Genomic DNA, 23,497 nt, shown 5'->3' on the forward strand with positions numbered 1-23,497 from the left:
CTGAGGATCCCCACGTCGGCCGCGGCGTCGGCGGCGGCGTCGGCGCCGGCGTCGGTCGTTTCGACGGCGCCGGCGTCGCAAGCGGCGCGTCCCAGGTCACGGCGACCTTCTGCCCGGCGATGCAGTGCGCGCCGACGGAGCACGAGTAAAACACCGTCTCGCCCGGTCGCGCGGCCACCGCGACGCCCGTCGCCGCGCCGAGGTACGCGCCGCCGCCAAAGTCGCAGGCCTCGTAGGCGCTCTCCGAGGCCATCTCCCAGACGTCGTGGTGGCCCGTCCAGGAGAAGACGAGGTCCGCGTCGGCGCCCATCGTCGCCGTCTTGGGGTTCGCGGAGAACTGGGCGACCCAATCGAGCGTCGTCGTCGACGCCGCGGACAGCGACGTCGTCAGAGCCGCGACGAGCACACGCCGCGGAGCCATTGGCTTCAGCACCAGCGTCGTCGCTGTTGCGGGCTGCCTACGCGCGAAGTTCCGCGCATCGGCGCGGAGTCAGTTTAAGTCAACTGGTTTAAGTGAGGGATTCATGCACTACAAGTTGACGATGGTGCACGCGTCGGGGCAGCTCTGGAACGCCCAGGAGTCGTCCTCGCCCTTGACGGAGCACCGCGCCGGCGCGTCGTTCGCGACCCAGGCGCAGTCCTTGGACGGGCTGTTCTTCTTGGCCCACGCGTCGTCGTCGCCAGACTCCGAGTCGGCGTACTTGCCGATGAGGCACGCGGCCTGGCAGCTCTCGAACCCGTAGGAGCCGTCCTCGCCGATGGCGATGCAGCGGCTCATCGCCTCCGCTGCCCAGGCGCAATCCTTCCACGGCTGGTCCCTCTTCGCCCAGGTCTCGGAGTCGTCGTAGCCGTCGTAGTAGCAGCGACGCGTCGCCGACGGGCACGCCTCGTAGGCGAGGGACCCGTCCTCGCCGATGACCGACGCCCGGTTGTAGTAAAAACCCACGACCTACGGGTTTGTCCATCGGGTTTGTCCATCGGGTTTGTCCATCGGGTCGAGTCCATCGGGAATGAACGACGCGCCGGCGCTCGCCCACGCGCAATCCTTCGAGTCGTCGCCGTTCTTGTGCCACGTGTCCGAGTCGCCGCCGTCGGCGCAGTCGTAGGCGCACGTGCCGCAGGTCACCGGGCAGCTCTGCCACGCCTGGGAATCGTCGCCCTTCGCGCCGCAGCGGTCCTCCGGGAGGTTCGCGACCCAGGCGCAGTCCTTGGCCGGCGCGTTCTTTTTGTACCACGACTCGTCGTCGGCGCAGGAAACGGCCGCGGCCGTCGGGCTCGGCGCGGGGCCCGCCGTCGGCGCGGGCGCGGCGCCCGAAGCCGACTCCCAGGTGACGGCGACCTTCTGGCCGGCGGCGCAGTGCGAGCCGACGGAGCCTAAATTGTGGCGGTGGGTGTCGTTTCAGTCAGGACGCCGGCGCGCGAACAGCTGTAGTAGACCGTCTCGCCGGGCTGGGCGCTGACCTCGACGCCCGACGAACTGCCGAGGTTCGTGCCGCCGCTGAAGTCGCATTCCTCGTAGGAGAATTCGTCCGCCATGATCCACACGTCGTGGCCGCCGCTCCAGCTAAAGACCAGGTCGGCGTCGGCGTCCACGGTCGTCGTCTTCGGATCCGCGGAGAACTGGGCATTCCAGTCGATCGTCGTCGTCGACGCCGCGGACAGCGACGTTGCGAGAGCGGAGAGCACGATGCGACGAGCCATCTGAATCGACGACGGCAGCGGTGCACACGCTCTGAATCACACTTTTTAGGAAGGCTGCCCCTTGACTACCAAAAGCCGTTGTTTCCCCACGCTTGAAAATCGGGCTCCTCTAGGCTCCAAACGACCGCCTTGTCGTCATCGGCACTCTGGGTGGCCGATGGCCCGCTTCGCGCCGCCGCAGTCGAGCGACTTCAAGGTCAGCCGCACGCACGCCGAGGAGATGATCGAGCTCGGCCGGCAGGCCGAGTCGCGGTCGTCCATGGACGAGGCCCTGCGCTTCTACCAGCTGGCGCACAAGCACCAGCTCTCCTGGCTCGAGTCCGTGGCCCGCGGCGACGGGCGCGAGGTCATGGCCGACGAGGCGTCGCAGCCCCTGGGGTCGTCGCTGAGCGAGATCGCCAAGATCCGGCGCCGCCTGGAACGCGAGCTCGAGGGGAAGGGAGGGCCGCGGCAGAGCGTGAAGCCGAGCGAGTCGACGTTTCTCGACGAATACTCCTTTTTCTTGGCCCAGCGGTCCTGCCCGCCGCCGGCCTCGCCGCCGCCGCCGCCGCCGCCGCCGAAAGCGCGGGCCCCGGCGACGCGGGGCGCGGCGACCCGGCGGCCGCCGCGCGACCACGTCCGCGAGAACGTCGCCCGCGCGTCCCGGGCGCGGAAACCGCCGCCGCCTTCGTCGACGCGGTCGGCGAAGCACGCGAAACCGCCCTGGCTCGCGCCGTCGCGCACCGCGGCCGTGCCCGCGGTGACGGCGCGGCGGCCGCGGCGCCCCTGCGGCGACGCGAACGGCGCCGCTTCTTCCACCTCCAAGCGCCTCGACTTCGGCGCGCCGCCGCCGCCGCCGCGGCGCGTCGTCTCGCCCGACGGCGCCGCGGGCCGCGTCGAGCTCCTCGACGCGATCCTCGGCAGCTCGCCCGAGCGGCGGCGCCGCGGCGAGGCCGCGTCGCCGCTGTCGCCGCGCGCGGCCGCGCTGCGGCGGCGCGAGGAGCACGACGTCGGGCCCGGCAGCCTGCGCGCCCAGCTCGAGCAGAAGGAGGTGCAGATCGCCATGCTCACGAAGCAGCTCGAGGCCGCAGGGCAGTCCGCGATCACCGAGGTCGTGCCGCTCGCGGAGGCGAAACACCGGCTCCAGGCCGCGCTCGCCGTCATCGTCGGCGGCGACGGCGCGAGCAAGCGCCGCGCCAGCGAGCGCCAGCTCACGCAGGCCGAGGCCGAGGCGGAGATGGAGAAGTGGGACACGTTCATCACGCACCACCCGGAGCACGTCGAGGCGCAGCGCGCGGCCAGGGAGCGGTGGTGGGACGCGAACGGCGAGGCCTGCGCCGACGCCGCCCGGGCGCTCAAGACCTGCGTGCCGCCGGACGTCTTCGCGAGCGGCACGAGCCGCGAGCGGCTCGTCGCCGCGGGGCTGAGCGAGGCGCTCGCGCAGCGCGTCTACGAGCGGCCCGCGCTCTGGCTCCTGCGCGCCGAGGACGCCTTCGCGGCGCGGGTCCACGACGCGGACCTGCGGGGGAAGTTCGCGTTTGAGGACCTGGACCTCCGCGAGCTGCGGGCGCTGTACGGCCGCGTCCGCGACCTCGCGTTCGAGAACGACGCGGCGCGGCGCAAGGACGCCTGGCGCGACGGCCTGCTCGAGCGGCTCCAGAGCCGCGTCGCCGCGGACGACGCGGGGTCTCTGGACAAGCGCAAGCGGCGCCACGCGGCCTACCCGGCGGACGACGGCGAGGTCCTGGGTCCGTTCGACGCGGACGCGCCCGTCGTCGCCGTCGTCACGACCTACGACGTCGCCGAGGAGGAGGACGACGACGCCCGGTCCCTGGCGGAGATGATGGAGGCGGCGACGATGGGCGCCGAGGACGACGACGGCCGATTCCGGGGGAGCGACGGCGACTCCGCGGAGGGCGAGGCGCCGCCGCCGCCGCTGGACGCGCCGCGGGGCAAGCGCGGGTCGATCGTGTCCCTCGCCAAAGCCCAGCTCCGGCGGACGTCGTCCTTCGCCGACGGGCCCGCGGCGCGGTCCTTCGTGCTCCCGAAGAAGGAGACGACGGAGCGCGTGCGCGCGAAGCTCGCCGCGCGACCCGCGCGCGGCGGCGGCGACCTCATGGCGGACCTCAAGAAGACGCTCCGCCGCCGGTCGCTGACGCCGCCCTTCATCGACGACGACGACGACGACGACCCGCCGGAGCTCGCCGCGAAGCCGCCGCCGCGCGCGAAGCTCGCCGCGCCCGAGGCCGGCGAGAGCTTCCTCGCCGCGATCCGCCGGCGGGCGTCGGAGCGCGCGGACCGCGTCAGTGGCTAACGGCAGCGAGACGTAGACGCGCCACCCGAGATCGCAAACGTTGACTTCGCGAGCAGTTCAAGGTGCACTTTTAAACGGACGGGGCAGCCCGAACATTCCCGAAGCAAGCATGGGGCTCGCGTAAAACTGTACAAAGCAGCGTGCAGCTCCGTACAAAGCAATGGTCGTCGAGCCGCCGCCCTGGCTTGGAGCCGCGCAGAGCTGGCCGCGCGCGCCGCGCGACGGCGACGACGTCGCGGTCCCGCCACGCTGCCTCCTACGCAGCGCGCCCGGCGCCGCCGCGCGGGCGACGCACGCATTCCTCGGCGTACGCAGCCTCGCTGCGCTCTTGGAAACAAGCTCGCTAACGCGGCGGCGCGCGGCGGCGCTCGTGCGAGACGGTTCGCTCTGGTACGCCCTCGTTCGCGCCGCGCTCGCGCCCCACACCCCCGCGGACGGCGCGGGCGACGGCGTCCGCGTGGACTTCGTGCGCGCGGACGACGGCGGCGCCTGCGGCTCGCTCCGCGACGTCGCCGCCGCGACGTTCCTTGTCGACGTCGCCTTCGGCGGGCGCCTCGACGTCGCCCTCGCGGCGCTCGCCGCGACGCGGCGCTCGACGTACTGGTCGTCGTCGGCCTACCGACCGACGAGCGCTTCCATGATCGCGTTCGGCGACGCGGGCCGGGGCGCCGACGCGCGCGCGCTCTGCTGGGGCCCGGCCTACGACCCGCGGCCGGCGCCGACGGGACCGCGCGTGCTCCACTTCGCGCGCTGGCGCGGCGACGACGCGCTCTTCGTCGCCGGGCGCTGCGCCGGCGGCGGCGCCGCCGCGGCGCCCGTCGACTGGGCCGCCGCGCGCGCGCCCCGGTGGTTCCTGCAGCCGCTGCGCGAGGCGCTCGCCGGGGCCTCCGACGCGTACGGCGTCGTCGATCGGAACGACTGGACCTTCGGCGACTGCTGGCTCGAACGCGGCGCGCGCTGCCGATGCTCGAACCCGGCGCTCACGGCGTCCGAGGCGTCCCAGATCCGGGAGAACCTCGACTTCGACCTCTGCACGGAGTGCCCGAAGGCGCGCCGCCTCTTCGCGCTCGACGAGACCAAGGCGTCGGTGCGCGCCCGGGCCCACAAGAGCGAGAAGAAGCAGCAAATCAAGCAGCGGAAAGAAGGCAAGGGCCACCACGGGTCATCCGCGAGGCCCTATTCGCAGAAGCGGAAATAACAATTACTAGGGACGGATGCCGAAGTGGAGCAGGAGCCGCAGGGCCTCGTCCTCGGCGTCGCCGTCGCCGCCGTTGAGCTGGCCGAGGCTCGGCGCGGTCCCGAAGTCGCGCGTGAGCGCCTCGCCCGCGCCGACGGCCCGCGTCGCGACGAGGCAGAAGGCGTCGTCGTAGCGGGGATCCCGGACGAGCTTCGTGTTCGCGGTCGGCGCGTGCCGGAGCGCGTCGTGGACGGGCACGACGGCGACCGTCGGCGCCCCCTCGGCGTCGACGAGCGCGGCGCGCGCGAGCGCCTTGGAGAAGACCTCGGCGACCTCGAGCTCGCGGCGCCGCCGCGCCGTGCCCTCGGTCCGCGTCGGCTCCGTCACCAGGGGAATGAGCGCCTCGCGGCAGCGGCGGAACTCGAAGCCGCGCGCGCTCAGCATGGCACGGGCGGCGGTCTCCTTGCGGCAGCCCGCGAGCGCCGCGAGGCGGTAGGCCGCGCGGTCCACGGCCGGGTGGCATTTCAGCCCGAATTTCTTGTAGATCTCGAAGTCGTTGTCGCTGCCCGTCGCAAGCAGGCAGTCGAGCTCGCGGTCGCGGGCGTCCAGGTCGCCCGAGTCCGTGGCCCAGCCGCCGCCCGTCCAGCTCCGCACGTAGGCCGCGCGCGGGCCGCCGGCGCCGCGCGCCTCGATCGCCGCGCGGCACAGCGAGCCCGCCCAGTCGGCGTCGGCGTCGACGGCGAGCGCGAGCGCGTCCGGCACCGTCGCGACGACCTCGAGGCCGTCGATGTCGGCCGTCGCGCGCACGCCGTCGCCGTCGATGGCGAACTTGCCGCCGATGCCGGCCTCCTCGAGCCAGGCGTCGTAGTTGATCGCTGGCTCGGCGCAGGTCGACATGAAGCGCTTCGACGCGCGCTGCTGCATATGGGTGGTGGCGACGAGCGCATGGGCCACCGCGAGCAGGACCGCAAAGCGCATCATCGCAGTCGTGTCGATGATCGCAAGTGCGAAAAGCAACATCAACGAGGCTTCAAGTTCCCTCTGTCGAGGCCGTTACAGCCGCCATCGCCGCTCTCGACGCGTCACGTTACGCGCGCGCGCCGTCCCCGACGACGGAGCTCGCCGTCTCAGGCCGCGCCGCCCCGGCCCTTCTTCGGGAGGCCGAGCTCGCCGCGGACCCGGTCGCAGTTCATGCCCTTGCTCGCGCCGTCGAAGAGGGCCTCGAGGGTCTCGTCGAAGGCGTCCTCCTTGTCGTCGAGCTTGGCGTGGAGTTTGCAGACGGCCTTGATCTTGTTGTAGCTGAGGTCGAAGAGGTCGAGCACCGCCGGCAGGTCGCGGCACGACAAGGAGAACCCCGGGCTCACGACCGCGCGCGAGAGCCGGCGGAAGCGCTTGAAGTCGCCGTCGACGCGCTCCAGCTCCTCCACGAGCCCCGCGGCGTCGTGGACGTCGTCGGGCGCGGGCTCGCGCGCGGGCGTCGCCGGCGCGTCCGGCTCCGGCTCCGCGGCCGGCTCCGGCTCCGCGGCCGCGGGGAGCCGCGGCGGCGGCGGCGGCGGCGCGTCGTCGTCGACGGGCGGCGGCCCCGCCGACGCCACGGGGTCGCGCACGAGCACCATGACCTCGTGGCCCGTCTTCGTCGCGCGCTTCGTCGACGACGCGCGCCGCGACGCCGTCACGGGCGTGCCGACGTCCACCGCCGCGTGGCGCGGCTCGGGCGTGCGCGGCGCGTCGCGCGTCAGCGCCACCGTCGGCGCGCGGCTGCCCTCGTCCAAATCCTCGACGAAGACCTCGAGGTTCCGCTCGAGGCCCCCCGCGCGGTCGTACAGATCGTCGTCCCACGTGCCGCTGAGCCGCTTCGCGTTGTCCCGCGGCCGCCCCAGGTCCGACGTCGCGGGCGATATGGCCGGCACGTCCTCCTCCAGCCGCGCCTCGAGCTGGATCGTGTGCACGGAGCCGCCCAGGCCCTGGCGCTTGTCGATCTCGACGTCGAGGAGCACGCCGCCCGCGCGTGCGTCGTCGTAGTCGTCGTAGTCGTCGTACTCGGCGGCCTCCAGGGGGTCCTCGAGGTGGAGGGCGCAGGCCTGGGGCGCGCAGCAGAACAGGTCGAAGGCGTCCCACTCGAAGAAGAGGAACCGCGTCTTCGGCCGGGGCGGCGGCGTGTTCGGGTGCGCCCGCGCCCAGGCCGCCGCGTTGGCCTCGTTGCGCTGCTGGATCTGGCGCTGGGCCAGCCGCCGCGACTCCGCCATGACCTCGTCGTAGGACGACATGTTTCAGGGACCAGCAGCCCCCGGGGGGCGACGATCGGAGCACACCACCTCCAAACAGTTTGACTCAATTTTCATAATAGGGGGCAACGTCGCCAAGTTGAACACGAGAAAACGGGATCGATCGAGATGCGTTAGGTGGCGCGCCGCGTGAAGTGCAGCAGCACGACGGGCGCGGCCGTCGCGAGCTCGCTCGCGGCGAAGCCGTTCGCGGCCATGCCCGCGAGGAACGCGTCGACGCCGTCGTCGCCGTCGCGGACGTGGCGCCGCTCGACGGCGATGAGGACGTCGGAGGTCGGGCCCGCGAGCGCGTCGATGGCCTCGAGCAGTTGGATCCAGCAGTCGCCGTAGAGGGGCACGTAGACGCAGTCGCAGCAGAGGATCACGTCGACGGGCGCGCCGCCGAGGAGCTCGTCCCGGAGCTCGCGCGCCTTCTCCCGGGACCAGAAGAGCTCGCGGCAGTCGATGGTCTTCGCCGCCTCCGGCGCGAAGTTCGCCGCGACGTTGCGCTCGAGCAGGTCGACGAGCGACGCCTGCTCCGTGAGCGCGACAGGCGCTGCGCCGAGGCGCGCGCAGACCATGCCCGGCACGCCCAGCCCGGCGCCGAGCTCGACGACGCTCCGGCCCGCGACGCTCACGGGCGCGCCGGGCGCCAGCAGCGCGCGGTCGACGAGGCGCGCGGCCGCGCGCCAGAGCACGGTCCCCGCCCAACTCGCGCCGCTGAAGACGGGCTCGATCGTGTCCGGCGTCATCTTGAGGGTGAGCTCGAGCGGCTTCGCCAGCTCGGCGCCGTCGCGCTCCATGCGGATCGTGAGCGACGATTGGCAGATCGCCGCGCCCAGCGCGTCCGTCGACTCGGCGCCCTCGACGACGATGTAGTCCGTCTCCATGGGCTCCACCGTCGTGGCGACCTCGATGCCGAGCGTCGACATCGTGCGACACGCGCTGCTGCGATCGTCCGGCTGCCTTGGACTGCTGGTCGCGAACGTCGGCGGCTGGTCGTGCCCACTCTAAGAGGCTCTATCGCTTATTTGCCGCAAGCCTTATTGCCTGTTCAACAAACAGCGTCAAGATCGGTACCCAGAGTTGGAGGACGAGGGGTGAGGCAGCCTCTGTAGTCGTCGTCGGCCGCCGGTCCCGTGCCTCGGGTCGGCCGCGGGGGTGTCCGGGGCGGTGCGCGCCGCGACGGTGCGGCGGCGCCGGTGCGCGCGACCATGGTCGAGAGCGGGAACTGGCCCATCCGGGAGGAGAAGGTCTGCTTCGGCGGTTTGAAAATCCGCAAGCTCGGGAACATCTACATCCTGGCCGAGTGGAGCCGGAGCGACGGGAAGAAGCGGCGCCTCGTGCTGGGCCCCTACTGGCACTTTCTGATCATCACGCTGTGCGTGGTGACGTCCGTGAGCCTCATGATCTACGTCTGGGTGATCCCGCAGGACGAGAAGCTCGAGCGCATCATCGGGCTGAGCCTGACGATCCTGGCGGTGACGAGCCTGCTGTGCACGGCGCTCAACGACCCGGGCATCTTCCCCCGCTATAGCAAGCCCCTCGCGCAGAACTGGACCTACAGCGAGTACGCGCAGAGCTACCGACCGCCGGGCGTCATCTACTGCCAGCAGTGCCAGGTGCTCATCGAGGAGTACAACCACTTCTGCCCCTGGTCCGGCATCGTCATCGGCAAGGGCAACGAGGCCTACTTCCAGGTCTTCATCTCCGCCATCGTCGTCGCGCTGCTCTACGACGTCGTCATCGTCGCGCTGTCGCTGCACGACATCGGCTTCTGAGCGCGGGCTCCCTCGATCGACACCTGCCGCTCCCGCGGTCTAAACTCCAAAAATCTACCTACTTCTTCGCGCGGAGGGCGACGAGCGCCGCGGTCGCGAGGACCGCGTAGGCCGCGAGCGCGACCGTGAGGAGCGGCGGCCCCGGCGCCGGCGGCGCCGCGCGCCGGGGCGTCGGCGGCGCGGCGTACTTGGACGCGACGCAGGGCGCCGTCGGCGGGTAGTAGCCGAGCTCCTTCTCCAGGTCCGCGTAGGCCCAGACGGCCTTGTCGTCGACGTAGAACTGGGCCCAGGGCTTGCCGAAGGCGAGCTCGTCGTACTCGACGCCCGCCTTGCGCAGGGACTCCATGGTCACGGCGCCGACGTCGGCGACGATGGCGCCGACGTTGCCGGAGTGCGTCCGCATGCGGCGCGCCGTGTGGAGGATAATGTAGTGGCCCATGGCCTTGAGGTGCTTCAGCATGGCCACGGCCCGGGGGATGGGCTCGCAGGTGGCGTAGTCGCCCTTGACGCGCGGCGCCGTGAAGAGCGTGCTGTCGAGGTCGAAGCAGACGCGGTACGCCTCGGGCGACGGCCACGCGCGGCAAAAGTCGACGAGCTGCGCGGGCGTCCCGAGCACGTGCATGCAGTCGCGGTCGAGCACGAGCGCCTCGAAGCGCTCGCCGTCGTCGAGCATGGCCTTGATGACGCCCGACGTGTAGAACTCGCCCTTCATGTCCTGGCTCAGCTGCGTCTCGCCCCTGTCGATGATGACGCCGCAGTAGTGCAGCAGCCGCTCGCCGTCGCGGAAGCAGTAGCAGCCCGTGTTCGCCCAGTCGGAGATCTTCACCTTCTCCTTGATGCCCGTGATCTCCTTGCCGTCGGCGCCGAGCGTGACGTAGCTGTACATGGGCTTGGGCTGCGTGTCTTCGAAGCAAAACGAGCCGCCGGCCGCGTCGGCGATCGCGCGGTACGCGGACACGATGTCCGCCGTGTAGAACGTGTCGCCGTCGACGAGCATGCAGGGCCGCTTCCGCAGCCGGGCGTCGAGGCCCTCGAGGCCGAAGCGCACCGTCTCGGCCGCGCCGAGCGTCGGCCGCGGCAGCTCGACGAGCACCGTTCCCGGCACGCGCTCGACGACCATCTCCATGAGCTCGCGCATGTCGAGAAACTTGGGGTTGTAGACGACGACGAGCGTGTCCTTCGGGCCGAGCTTCAGGTTGTCGACGACCCAGAGGATCATCTCCTTGCCCAGGACCTTCACGAACGGCTTCGGGTACTTGTAGCCCTCCTTCTGGAAGCGCGACCCGATGCCGCCGAGCGGGATCATCACGTTCATGCCGTCGGCCATGGTGGCGCGAACCGCGGCGCGGTGGTTGCGCTACGCGACGACCGCGAAGGCGGCGGCGACGCCGGCCGGCGCTGGAGGCCGGGCTGTTTTTTGGCAGAGCTCGCCGCGGAGAGCGCCGCCGCAGCCCGCCGCGCCGCCCCGCGCCGCCGCCGCGCCGCCCCGCTCCGCCGAAGGCGCGCGAACGACCGCGGCGCCGCGCCCGCGAACCGAGCGACGGCCGCGCCATGTCCATGCGCGACCCGCTGTCGCTGCGGAGCTGCTCCCAGGACACGGTCATCGAGGATGTCATCGAGCTCATCGCGCCGGTGCCCGGCGCCGTGAAGCGCCACTTCGACCTCATCCACGAGCTCGACGGCGTCGCGTCCAAGGAGCTCGGCGAGCTCGAGAAGGCCGAGGCCGCGGTCGCGAAGAAGGTCGGCGACAAGCTCGAGAAGACGAAGGACGCCAAGGACCTCGGGAGCTGCGCGCCGCCGGCCAAGGAGTTCGCCGCGCTCGCGGAGAAGCGGCGGCGCGTCGACGCGCTGAGCGACGAGAAGCTCGCCGTCGCCGCGCAGACGGAGGCGCTCGTGAGCCGCCACATCGACGTCATCAACGGCGAGCTCGCGGCGCTGTCGGAGCACCTGCACGCGACGGGCGAGTTCGAGGCCGTGGGCGCCGCGCGGCCCGGCGACGAGGTCGCCATCCGCCTCGACGACTACGACAAGGACGCCTGGATTTTGGCGCGCGTCGTCCGATACAAGGCAGAGGTCGCGCGCTACGACGTCGCGGACGCGGACGACGACCGCAAGGTCTACGAGCTCAGCGAGTCGCGCGTCGTGCCGCTGACGGACAGCGGCCGCGGCGTGCCCCAGGCCCACGTCCTCACGGGCGTCGTCTCCTGCCTCGCGACGATCGTCGACGGCGAGGCCGCGAACCGCCTCCAGAAGGGCGACGAGGTCTTCGCGGTCTACCCGGACACGACGTCTTTCTACCACGCCGTCGTCTCCATGCCCGCGCGGCGCGCGGGCGCGGGCAACGCCGTCTGCCACTGCCAGTTCCAGGACGACCAGGACGAGACGGGCATGAACCCGGACCGCGCCGTGCCCCTCAAGTACATCATGCGCTCGCTCGTCTAAGTGAAATTGTGTCTCGTGTTGTCGTTCGTTGCGGCGACAGCGGCGAACGGTCGCACGGGGCGCGGCGATCTCCGGGCATCGCTTCATGTTGAAGTTTGAGGCCTTCCGATCGGATGCTGCGAAGAGTCAGCCCGTCACCTCGGCGAGATGGCCCGCATCTTTTGGGCGCTAGTTGCGCTGCCGCTGGCGACGCAATCAATCCAGATGCCGACGCGTCGACGCAGCCCGCCAGCTCGAGCGGTGGCCGACGCGGCTGCAGAGATTGCCGCAACTCCCGTCGACGCGCTGGTGCTGAAAAGCGGCAGGATGAATGGTGCGATCCTCGGCGCCGTCGCCGTGTCCTCGGCAGTCGCGCTGTTGCACAACGACGCGCTCGAGTACGCGAACCTCTACGAGACGCACCGGCTCACGGCCGCGACGGCCGCCGACGTCCTGCGGCGGTTCCCGACGGACTGGCTAAGTTGGTACGACGAGGCGGCGCTCGCGCGGCCCGTGCTCGTGAAAGCGCTGACCTCCGCCTACTGCTACTTCGTCGGCGACCTGCTCGCCCAGGGCCTGCGCATGGAGGAGCGCGACGTCGAGCGGCTGGACCTCGCGCGCGCCGCGAGGAGCTCCGCGGCCGGTTTCGTCGGACACGGCCCGGTCGCCCACTACTGGCTGGGGTACATGGATTCGCTGGACATCGGCGTGCTGCCGAAGATCCTGCTCGACCAGGGCCCCATGTCCATCGTCTACAACACGCGCGGCGCCGGCGTCTCTTTCCGCGTCCGCGCCGCAACCCCCGCGCGCAGGCTCTACACGTCGCTCATCGGCGCGTTCGCGCTGCGGAGCCCGCGGGCGATCCTCGACGACGTCAACAGCACCTGGCTGCCCGGCATGCAAGTGAGCCTCCGATTCTGGCCGGTCGTGCACACCGTGACCTTCTCCGCGCTCATCCCCTCGGAGCTCAAACTGCTCTGGGTGGACGCGTGCGAGATCATCTGGATCGCCATCCTCTCCCAGGTCAACAACGACGAGGAACCTAAGAGCTAGCCGGTATCGAGCAGCGCCGTCTCCACGTCCGCGGCCGTGCAGCGCGGGCGGACGACGTCGCCGCGGACGACGACGGCGAACTTGATGGACCAGAGGACGCGCTTCAGGCCGCGGCGCGCGGGCAGGCCCGCGTCCCGCGCGGCGTCGAGGAGCTCGACGTTCCAGAGCGCCTTGAACTTGCGCGGCAGCGTCGCGAGGGGCATGCCGCCGTCGCCGTGCTCCGAGGCCGCGGCCGCGCAGCGCGCGCCGAAGGTCGCCACGGCCGCGTCGGCGGGCGCGCCGCCGCCGTAGGCCGCGCCCGCGAGCGCGCGCAGCAGCAGCGGCACGCGCCGCGTCGCCTTGCGATCGTCCGCCGACGGGCGCAGGTCCGGGTCCAGGCGCCGGAGGAGGTAGTCGCGCGCGGCCTGCGCGGCGCCGACGCCGCCGCCGCCGCCGCCGCCGGCGTCCGGGTGCGCGCGCCGCGCCGCGGTCCGGAAGGCGGCGCGGATCGCGTCGGCGCCCGCGTCGTCGGCGACGCCCAGGAGGTCCCGGCAGCGCGCGGCCTCCGCCGGGTCCGCGCGGAGCCGGAGGAACGCCGCGAGGCGCGGGTAGCCCGCGGCGTCGGCCTCGTCCGACGCGCGCGGGGGCCCCGCGTCCGTCGCGCCGAGGCCCACGAGGTGCGCGCAGAGCCGGTCGTGGCCCAGCCACGCGGCCTTGTGGAGCGGCGCGTGGCCATGCGCGTTCCTCGCGGAGACGACGGCGGCGCGCCCGAGCCGCGCCTCGAGCCAACGCGCGAGCGGCAGGAGGTCGGCGCCGCCGGGCCCGGCGACGTCCCGCGGCGCGATGGCGAGCCAGTGGGGCAGCGCGCAGCCGACGTCGTTGACCTGCGCAACGTCGGCGCCGTGGCCGTCGACGAGCGCCTCGGCGGTCTCGAGCTCGTTGCGCCAGACCGCGAGCTGCAGCGGCGACACGCCGCGGAACGCGCGCGCGTCGGCGTCGACGCCGGGGAGGCCGGCGAGGTAGCGCACGACGGCGACCCGCCCGTTCCGCGCCGCGAAGTGCAGCGGCGTGCGGCCCCGCGTCGTCGGCGCGGCGCCGGCGACGGGCGGCTCCGCGGCGCCGGACGCGTCGAGGCCGCCGCGCTCGACGAGCCAGCGGCAGCAGGCGACGTGGCCGCGCCCGGCGGCCCAGTGGAGCGCGCCGGACCCGTAGCGGTCCACGGCGCGCAGCGCCGGCGCGCCGAGGCGCGCGAGCGCTTCGACGTCGCCGCGCTTCGCGCAGGCGAGCGCGTCGCCGGGTGGCGCGTCGATGGCCGGTGCGTCGATGGCTGGTGCATTGATGATGGCAGCCATGTTTCTAGGTGACTAGCCTCGCATTATTGCATGCGCATACACGCATTACTGCGAAGCCCATGCGCCTCAACATAGCCCCACGATTCAAGCTCGTGATGTTGACGCTCAACAACGAGATATCTGGGTCGCCATACTCGACCATACGATAAGCTCCGAGTTCTTGCACGTCGCCGCCGCCGCCGTGCCCGTGCTGCCCGTCCGTGGGCGCGGGCCGGCCGCGGCGCCGGCTCCCGCACACGCGCCGAGAAACCCCAGAGAAACATGCCGGCGTCGGCGGCGGCGCGGCGCGGGAGCGGCCGCGTCGTGCGGCGCGGGACGAGCAGCCCGACGGCGCAGGTGCGGCGGGACACGCCGCCCGAGAACATCCGGACCGGCGGCGTCGCCCAGCGGCGCGGCACGGCCATGGTCGGGAAAAGCGGCGGCGGCGGCGGCGCGAAGTTCGCGCCGCGCGAGCGGAAGCCGTGGCGCCTCTTCGCGTGCTTCGAGAAAAAGTCGGAGTACGAGAAGCGGCGCGACGCGCGGAAGAAGCAGTGGAAGCAGGGCGACGGCAAGGGCGCGCCGAAGCGCCTGAGCAAGCACATCTCCTGGAACGAGGAGCGGCTCATCGAGCCTCCGAGCCCGGCGTCGCTCCGCGCGATGGAGACGCCGGAGCCGGAGCCGGCGCCGGAGGAGCCCCACGCGACGAGCGACGCCGTGGCCCGCGCCATCGAGACGGCCGAGGCCATCCCCGGCGTGCGCACGGCCGAGGGCGTCGTCGACGGGCTCGCGCACGAGGCCATCGACGACGCGGCGCACCTCGCGCACCTGGCCAAGGGCGACGAGCAGTGCGCCTGCCCGGGCGCCCTGCTGAGCCCCGTCGAGGCCCAGTACAGCGTCCCGCCGAGCGAGCGGCCCATTGGCCTCCTCGACATCGTCTGCTGCGGGAAGAACGAGACGCCCGCGAAGCGGCCCTCGCTCGGCGAGGTCCTGCAAAACTGAGCGCGGAGGCGCGCGCCCGCGCGCCTTTAGTGCTTCGACGGGAGCTCGGCCGAGAAGGTCGGCGGGGCCGTCGGGGCCGTGGCGTAGGCGACGGGCTGGTGCGCGGTCGCGGCGACGACGACGGGCTGCGGCGCGTAGGCGGGCTGCTGCCCGCCGACGACGACGGCGCCCGCGACGGGCGGGGGCGGCTGCGAGACGATGACGCCGGTGATCGGCGGCTGCGGCGGCTGCGAGACGACGACGCCGGTGACCGGCGGCTGCGAGACGACGACGCCGGCGACCGGCTGCTGCGGCTGGCCGGCCCAGCCGGCGGGCTGGCCGGCCGTCGCGTAGCCGCCGGCGGGCGGGACCGCCGCGCCGCCGTAGAAGCCGTAGCCGTAGCGGTGGGGGTCCTGCTGGCGCCGATTCTTCATATAGAAGCAGCCCGCGCAGATGCACCCGAAGAAGCAGCACGCGAAGATGAGGCCGACGATCGTGCCGGCGAGCGAGGACGCTTTCGAGAGCTTGCACGTGGAGCCGACGCCGCCCTTGGAGACCTCGAGGTTCACGGTCGTCGTCACCCTCGCGAACGCGTAGATGTAGTAGGTGCCGTCCTCCGTCTTGCACCCGTCGTCGTCGGAGGCCATGAACTTGAACTCGGCAGTGGAATCCCCGCCCATCTCGAGGGCCGCGCTTCCGAGTTGGTCGTCGCAGTCGAGGTCGAGGTAGCCGGACACGTCCACGTCGTCGTAGTACCCACCCCAGCAGGTCGGCGAGACGTCGGAGTCGTCGAAGGGGTTATTGCCCTTCCGCGTCGCGCAGGCGCTGAGCGTCGCCGGGTCGCCGTAGGCGTCCTTGTTGTTGTAGCGCGCCGTGCCGACGGCCACATACATCAGCGACTCCGCCGAGTCCCAGACCTCCACGACCATCTTCTTCTTGCTCCCGCCCTCGAATGGGACGGAGAAGGCCATGCAGGTGCCGCCCGGGATCGTGTAGGAGGGCGATTTCACATCCTGGACGAGCGGCGTCACGGTCATGGAGGTGACGCCCGCGAGCGCGCTCATGAGGATGCTAATGGGCAGCATTTTAATGCCCATAATTGCGCGAACGATTCTTGAAGCTAAAGTGCAGTCAGCGCTTAATTATGGAAGTAAAACGCGGACCATGACAACGACAACGCAGCCCGACGTCGACGACGCGTCGTGCCACTCGCAATGCCACACGAATCACTGCGGGAACGCTTCGCTGCCGTCGTGCTGCGTGACGCCCATGGAGCCGTCGTCCGACCCGCCGCATCCCGCGGACGGCTGCGACGAGCGGTGCTGCCCGGGCTTCTGGCTCGACGAGAACAGCATTGAGAGCCCGAAGCCGCCGCCCGTGCCGATCCTGAGCTGGGTCTTCGATCCGCACAACCGCGTGCTCAACGACAATCGGCGCATGCGGATCTTCGGCAACGTGGGCACGCGCTGGGCCGACGCGCACCGGAAGCCGCTCATGGGCCTCGCGCTCGCGCTGACCGTGGCGTCCATCCCCGTCGCCGTGCTGGGCTGTTTCGGCGCGGGCAGCAACGACGAGACCGTGATCACGTACACGAACTGGGCCTTCGCGTGGGTGATGCTCAACGAGACGGCGGCGGGCTGCGTGGGCATGTCCGCGGAGATCGGCCTCCGGTCCATCGTCTTCGAGAAATGCGCGTGGGACGACTGCGACGAGGGCCAGGACGCGTGGAAGCAGCCCATGAGCCGCTGCACGAACGAGCGGCAGAACTGGGACCGCGCGGCGAAGCTCTGCGACGGCGACGACGGGTCGCTGGGCATCTTCGACTGCGCGACGATCAACGGCTGCCACCGGTCGGCGTCGGGCGGCGGCGACTGGGAGACGTGGGTCGGCTCCCAGCAGCAGAACGCCTACGTGACGTGTTTCACCTTAATCTTCGCCATGATGGGCTGCCTCACGCGCATCCGCTGGCGCCAGGACACGAACTTCCAGAAGCTCATCGGCTGCATGCCGGACACGCTGACGGCCGTCACGGGCATCGGCGGCCTGAACGGCTTCGTCGACGACTGCTACGCGCACATGGCGGGCGCGACGCACGGCGGCAGGGACGTCAGCTTCACGCTCGGCGTCGGCTACAAGGCGTTCTGGTGCTGCTGGGCCGCGCAGGTCGGCCGCGCGCTCATCCACTGGATCGTGCCCGTGCCCGGCGGCGGCGGCGGCCTCTGCACCTTCTCCGAGCCGCCGCACGCGAAGCGGCTCCTCGCGGGCTCGGGCACGGACAGCTACCGCGAGGCGCTGCGGCTCGAGAAGCAGAAGAGCGCCGGCGGCCTGAAGGTGGCGCCGAGCGGCATGGCCCTGCCGGCGAGCACGTGGGAGGAGCCCGTCGAATTTTTACCGTAAGTTCAACTCGGGGCTCCTTGAAGGCGGCCCAAAGTTGGGGCAGCCACAACAGTATGGGCGCGCCGCCCGCGGGCTACCCGTGCCCGCCCTGGGAGCTGAGCGAGCGGCCCGTCGACCATGCGGGCCAGGTCCACGACCACTACCCGGCGCGCGGCGCGCCCGTGAGCTACCGGCTCAAGGACCGGGCGCCGGCGCTGCACGAGTCCATGGCCTACGTCGCGGCGCTGGGCGGCGACGGCGCGTCGCCGGCGCTGCTCTACCGCGGCGACGAGCCCGCGTCGCCGCCGCGCGACCCGGCCGCGGACGACACGGCGCGCGGCGACCTCGAGCTGTCCCTGGTCTTCGAGTCCGACGCGGCGATGCGCATGGTCGCGGAGCTCAAAGCCGCGGTCGCGGCCGCGGCCGCGAGCCTGCGCGACGGCGACGGCGACGGGGACGCGCCGGCGGCGTCGACGCGCGGGCGCGCCGCGACGCTCAACGTCTACGAGGTCGTCATCGACCAGGACGGCGCGCTGGGCCTCGGCCTCCGGGAGACGCCGGGCCCGCCGCGGACGTTCGTCGTCAGCGAGGTCGGCGACAACCTGCCGGCCTGCGACGCGGGGATCCTCGTCGGCGACCAGGTCGCGGCGGTCAACGGCGAGCCGCTCGACGGCTTCACGTTGGACGACGTGCGCCACGTCATCGCCGGCGCGGACCGGCCGCTGCGCCTGAGCCTCCTGCGCAGCGAGGCCGCGCCGCCGCCGCCGGCGCCCGCGGCGGCGTCGCCGGCGCCCCGGTCGCCGCCGCCGGCGGCGGCGGCGCCCGCGCCGGAGCCCGCGGGCCGCGACCCGGGCACGTACGACGCGACGATCCCGCGGCCGGGGCCCCTGGGCCTGCGCCTGGAGCAGCACACGGTCAACGGGAAGCACGTCATCGCCGTCGTCCACGTCAAGCCCGGGGGGCAGTCCGACGCCGCGGGCATCGTCGTCGGGAGCCGCCTCGTCGGCGTCAACGGCGACGGCGTCTCGAACCGGCCCGCGTCGTCCGACAACGACCCCTACCGCCTCCTCGGCGTCGCCAAGGACGCCGACGAGTCCGCCATCCGCAAGGCCTACAAGAAGACGTCGCTGAAGACGCACCCGGACCGCGGCGGCCGCAAGTCGCTCTTCGTCGCCGTCAACAAGGCCTACGCGGTCCTCGCGGACGAGCAGACGCGCCGCGACTACGACACCTGCGCCGACTCCGTCGACTTCGACAAGGCCATGACCTTCATCAAGAACTCGCCGCGGCCGCTGACGCTCCAGCTCGTCCGACCCGTCGAGAAGGAGCCGGAGGACGAGGAGGAGGACGAGGAGGAGTCGACGTAAGGGTCGGGTTTTAAAAACGGGGTGTCTGGTGGCATTTTTTTTTTTGAGGACTTCGGGCGGAGTTACGGCCGGATCGAGGGCCTCGTTCAACGACTGCACGTGATGTGCACTTGAACAGAAATTGCGACGATCGATCCGATGGGACCCGATCTCCAAACGAAAACCTCAGCGATGCGCTCACCTCGCCTTTTCTGCATCGCCGCCGCGCTGCTCGCGACCGCCGCCGCCGGCGCCGGCGCGGAGACGACCACGACCTATCCGCACGTCGCCTGGAAGAGCGCCAACGCGGCCATCGACCACGCCGTCCTCATGATGACCATGGGCGACCACAACCAGAGCGCGCACATCTTCTCCTGGGCCGTCGCGGACCAGGACCAGGCGCCGTCGCTCGTGCTGCAGCACGCGCAGGTGCTCTACCTCGCGGGGCGCTACGACGACGCGATGGACGCGCTCGTCGCGGTCCTCGAGACGGTCCCCGGCCAGGTCGAGCACCTCCTCTTCTACGTCGCCGCGGCGACGCGGCGCGGCGGCGACGAGTTCGAGAAGGCGCGCGAGGTCGCCCAGCAACACTACATCACGAGCTTCTCGTCGCCGTGCACGGGCGCGATCCACGGCCTCTTCCTCGAGGGCAAGGACGTGCCCCAGTCGTGCGGCGACAACCCCAAGCGCGGCGGGTTCATGGCGCTCTACTACCGCGCGCTCTACACCGACGCCAGCCACTACGAGGGCACCGGCGAGTTCCTCCGCGAGGCGCTGGACCACCCCTACGCGCGCGACCGACCGAACGACTTCCGCGTCCGCGCGGCGCGCGCGCACGCGATCGAGCGCGAGGCCTGGCGCGTCGAGGACTGCCCCTGCGACGACGACGCGACGTGGGTCGACAAGTACGGCGAGCACTGCGCCGCCCACGCGGGCTTCGACTGCCTGCGCTACCACCTGAGCTTCGTGCACGAGTACTCCATGGACGACCAGGACGCCATGCTCGACAAGTGCCCCCGGTCCTGCAACCTCTGCGCGGTCGACTGCCGGAAGACCAGCGGCGAGCTGTAACATGCTTCGCGGTACTGGGCGCGCGCGTGCCGGAAGACCGGTGGCGAGCTGAGCTGCAATCTTAGCGGTACTGGGCGCGCGCGTGCAGGGGCACGAGGCCCGCGACGGCGGCGGACCGCGCGAAGTCGTCCTCCCGGAGCGCGGCGACGAAGTCCCCAAAGTCCTCCCGGACCGCGCTCTCCTTGGGCGCAGCGTGGACGCCGAGGACGCGCGGCGCGAGGCTCGCCGTCACGACGAGGTCCGCGGCGTAGACCGCGGCCCGGGGCCCCGCGCCGCCGCGGAGCGCGTCGGGCGCCAACGCCGCGAAGACCGCGCCGAGCGCACCGGCCGCCTTGGCGAAGAGCGCGCCAAAGTCCCGGGCGCCGAGGCGCGCCTCCAGATCCGCGACCGTCGCCGGCAGCTTCGAGGTCTGCGGTCTCGCGACGTGGGACGCGTCGTCGTCCGCGTCCGCGTCGTACGCCCGGGTCGCGTAGCGGCAGAGGCCCGCGGGGTGGAGGAACGCGCGCCGCGCGCCGCGCGCGTCGCGCGAGAGGAAGACGTACAATCGCAGACTCAGGCGCCGGCCGTCCACGGTGAACGCCGACGGCTCGTAGGCCTGGACGAGCGCGTAGCCGGCTCGGCGCGCGCCCAAGACGGCGTCGCGGTCCCGCGCGCGCCTGAGGCCCTTGCGGTTGCCGCGGCCGTTGCGGAGCACGTAGGCGTCGCCCGCGCGGAACTCGCGCGCGAGCAGCGCGGCGTCCTTGGGGTCCGTGAGCACGTAGGTCGCGGGCGTGAGCGTCGCCGCGGCCGCGCGGCCGTACTTCCCCGCGAGGGACCGCCAGAGCTGGGCGCCCGGCACGGCCCGGGCGACGACCTGGGCGGGCGTGCCCGGCGGCGCGACCGACGCGCCGGCCCGCGGCGACGACGTCGCGTCGACGGCGACGAAGCCCGCGGGCACGTCGCGGACGTCCGCGCCGCGGTGGAGCTCCGCGCTGAGGTCGTTAAAGTCGGCGATGAGCCGCTGCTTCAGCGCGAAGTCGCCGGCGTCGGCGGCTTTTAGATTGGGGAAGACCTGGACCTCGATGACGAGCGGCTTGAGCGCGCCCGTGAACAAGAAATCCACGCCGAAGATCATCGTCCGAGCTTGTTGGCTCCCGACGGCCTCGGCCCGGCAGATCTTCGACCGCGCGGCCCCGAAGACGTCGCCGAGCGCCCGCCGCATGGACGCGAAGAGCGTCTCCGGCGAGCCCCCCCGGTCCGCGACCGCGGGCCCCAGCTCCGCGACGGTCTGCGGCAAGTTCGCCGATTTGTGCCTGTTGTGCATCGTCGCGTGCATCGTCGCCGTGACGCGCGCGGCGTCGTCGTCGGCGTCCTCGTCGTAGTCCGCCGTGGCGTAGAGGCACTTGGCGTCCTTGTAGAGGTAGGCCGTCGGCCGGTGGCGGCCGTCGCAGGCGACGACGAGCCAGGCCCGCACGTTCACCTTGCGCCGCTCGACGGTGAGCACGTCGCGCGCGTAGACCTGGGCGATGCCGTAGCCCTCCTTCCGCGCGTTGAGCACGAACGTCAGATTGTCCGTCACGCGGATGCCCTCGCGCCGGCTCTTGAGCACGTTCTTGCACACGTAGCGCGACGTCGGCGCGTGCTCCGCCTTGAGCAGGGCGACGTCCGCCGGGTCCGTCAGGTTGTACGTCAGCGGCATGAGCTCGGCGGCCCGGTCGCGGCCGTAGGCGCGCCGGAGCGACGTCCAGAGCTTGCCCTTGTTGCCGATGGCGTTCATGCCGAGCAGGTTGTCGACGCGCGTCGTCGCCCCGAGGACCTTCGGCGAGGCCCGTCTCGTCGCGGCGGCGCCGCGCGCCGGCGGCGACCGCGACGCGGAGGTGCGCACCATGCACGCCACTGTGATGACGGTGCGCATGGCCATGGGCAGCCTTCTCGCCGGCAGGCTGCCCTTCTCGCCGGCAGCCTTCTCGCCGCCTATCGATGCGCGCCCACGATGCGTGGTCTCGATCCGGCTGCCCATCGCGATCCGACGATCCGGAATCCCGGATTCTTGGCTTCAGCATCTCTTCAAGATCGCGAATGATCATAATGAGCATGGCGGGCAGCAATCGAACGATCTAGGCCGGTGCCGCCAATTCAGACCAGCTTTTGTGAGACGATCCGGCAGCTCGCCCAGTCGCATGATGCAGAAAGCAGGGAAGAAGAAAAAGAAGAAGGCGGTGGTGGTGGACGAACACGAGGAGAACGATTTTCAAGCGAACCTGCCCCTGTGGTCGGACAAGGTCGGCAAGACTTGGGAGTGGCGAAAGAAGAAACTCCTCAATTCGGAATGGAAGACCATCGAGATGCGGAGCGACGAGAACCATACGTGCGTGGTGCGAGAAGGAGTCAAGAAAGACGTCAAGGAGGAGCGCGAGTACTCCTGGCAAGTCCTGCCCAACAACTCGTTCTGGGGGGACACGAGCGGCGGCATCGCCCTCTTCTTCGAACCGCCCGACGATAATGGCTTTGGGACCTACCATGTGCTTGAGCCGCCAGCAGTTCGAGGAGCAGTACCCGGCCGAGGTGAATTCGTCGTTGCATTAACTGTCCGTTGCTACGATGCCGAACGCGAATGTTGCACAGTCGCTGGGGCGCGGTTACTCGACTTCGTCACTCCGGACGGGGGGGCGAGCCGCTGGAGCCGGCGCGGCCCCGCCTCAGCGCTGGGGCGACGCCGGCGGCGGCGGTCCGTCCGCCGCGGGCGCGCCGTTGAGGTCGCCGATCGGGTTGTTGAGGAACATGGTGTTGACCTCGACGGGGAAGGGCGGCGTCTTGGCGTCGAGCTGCTCGAGGAGCGCGAAGGTCGCGGCGACGTTGTCGTTGAACTTCTTCATGAGCGGGATGTTGTCGACGAGGCTGATTTTCTGGAGGTTCTCGCGCATGTCGGAGATGACCGCGACGTTCTCCTGCAAAATGGCCGACGCGCGGCGGTCGAGCTCCGCGTGTCGCTCGCTGCCGAGGCGCGCCGACTCCAGGGCCTAAGGAAAACGTCGCTCGGGCTCCGCGGTTCCGGAAGCGTTTCGCGCGAGGCGGGCGCCGGCGCGCGCGGGGCTGCCCGAGGACGCGTCGAAGGCGGCGCCGCGCTTCTGCGGGTCGAGCGTCAGCGCGCGCAGGCGCGCACCTGCGCGGGGCCGAGGGTCGCGCGGCGCCGCGGCCGACGGGAGCGCGGGCGCCGCCGGACGCGCCGACGTCGCGGATCGTCTTGTTCGGCAGCCGCGCGGCGATCTTCGCGCACTGCGACACGATGGAGTAGGACGAGCTCGGGTACTGGACGAGGGTCTCCTCGAGCCGCTTCTGCTCCTCCTCGGTCCAGCTCTCCGGGGGCGCGATCTGCACGAAGGGCGTCATCGGCGCCGCGTTCGGCGGCGCGAACTGGGGCCGGGTTTGCTGGAGCATGGGCGGCGGAGCGCTTGCCGAGCGTTTGAGGCCCCTCGGGGCGGGCCCGGGCGACGGTGGCTGTCTGCAAAAAGCACGACGCGATGCACCAGACCGTCCAGACGCGATCAGGAGCCATCAAAAGGCTTGAGGTTTGGCGAGCTGTGGACGTTGCTGTGGCATTACCAACCCCTCCGCCGCGCAGCGGCGGCGCGCGCAACGAAGATGGCGTCGCAACAACTCTCCTCGGACCTCGAGAATATGGACGTCAACGAGGAGAGTTCGGACTTCGCCAAGAAGTCGGCGGCGCGCCACAAGGCGATGAAGGCC

General features: G+C 71.5%; 5 protein-coding genes across 5 annotated transcripts; 2 read left to right on the forward strand and 3 right to left on the reverse strand.

Annotated features, from left to right (window-relative positions):
• Positions 1-529: 529 nt before the first annotated feature.
• On the reverse strand, positions 530-1,701 carry AURANDRAFT_60645 (hypothetical protein; the record flags this gene model as incomplete). The annotated part of the gene is made up of 3 exons (XM_009034435.1): positions 530-949; positions 1,127-1,374; positions 1,425-1,701. 3 exons carry the CDS (start codon positions 1,699-1,701, stop codon positions 530-532), a joined length of 945 nt encoding a protein of 314 aa, XP_009032683.1.
• A 157-nt stretch (positions 1,702-1,858) lies between these two features.
• On the forward strand, positions 1,859-3,994 carry AURANDRAFT_60646 (hypothetical protein; the record flags this gene model as incomplete). Its single annotated transcript, XM_009034077.1, has 1 exon — positions 1,859-3,994. One exon carries the CDS (start codon positions 1,859-1,861, stop codon positions 3,992-3,994), a length of 2,136 nt encoding a protein of 711 aa, XP_009032325.1.
• A 2,304-nt stretch (positions 3,995-6,298) lies between these two features.
• On the reverse strand, positions 6,299-8,367 carry AURANDRAFT_60647 (hypothetical protein; the record flags this gene model as incomplete). The annotated part of the gene is made up of 2 exons (XM_009034434.1): positions 6,299-7,420; positions 7,603-8,367. The coding sequence occupies 2 exons, from the start codon at positions 8,365-8,367 to the stop codon at positions 6,299-6,301; spliced, it is 1,887 nt and encodes a 628-aa protein (XP_009032682.1).
• A 907-nt stretch (positions 8,368-9,274) lies between these two features.
• On the reverse strand, positions 9,275-10,435 carry AURANDRAFT_60648 (hypothetical protein; the record flags this gene model as incomplete). The annotated part of the gene is made up of 1 exon (XM_009034433.1): positions 9,275-10,435. The coding sequence occupies one exon, from the start codon at positions 10,433-10,435 to the stop codon at positions 9,275-9,277; it is 1,161 nt and encodes a 386-aa protein (XP_009032681.1).
• A 7,971-nt stretch (positions 10,436-18,406) lies between these two features.
• On the forward strand, positions 18,407-18,583 carry AURANDRAFT_9050 (hypothetical protein; the record flags this gene model as incomplete). Its single annotated transcript, XM_009033896.1, has 1 exon — positions 18,407-18,583. A coding segment is annotated over one exon (177 nt), but the record flags the coding sequence as incomplete, so codon positions are not given.
• Between the last annotated feature and the right edge of the window lie 4,914 nt (positions 18,584-23,497).

The sequence above is a fragment of the Aureococcus anophagefferens genome, assembly GCF_000186865.1.
Source record: "Aureococcus anophagefferens unplaced genomic scaffold AURANscaffold_1, whole genome shotgun sequence".
Taxonomy (NCBI): Eukaryota; class Pelagophyceae; order Pelagomonadales; family Pelagomonadaceae; genus Aureococcus; species Aureococcus anophagefferens.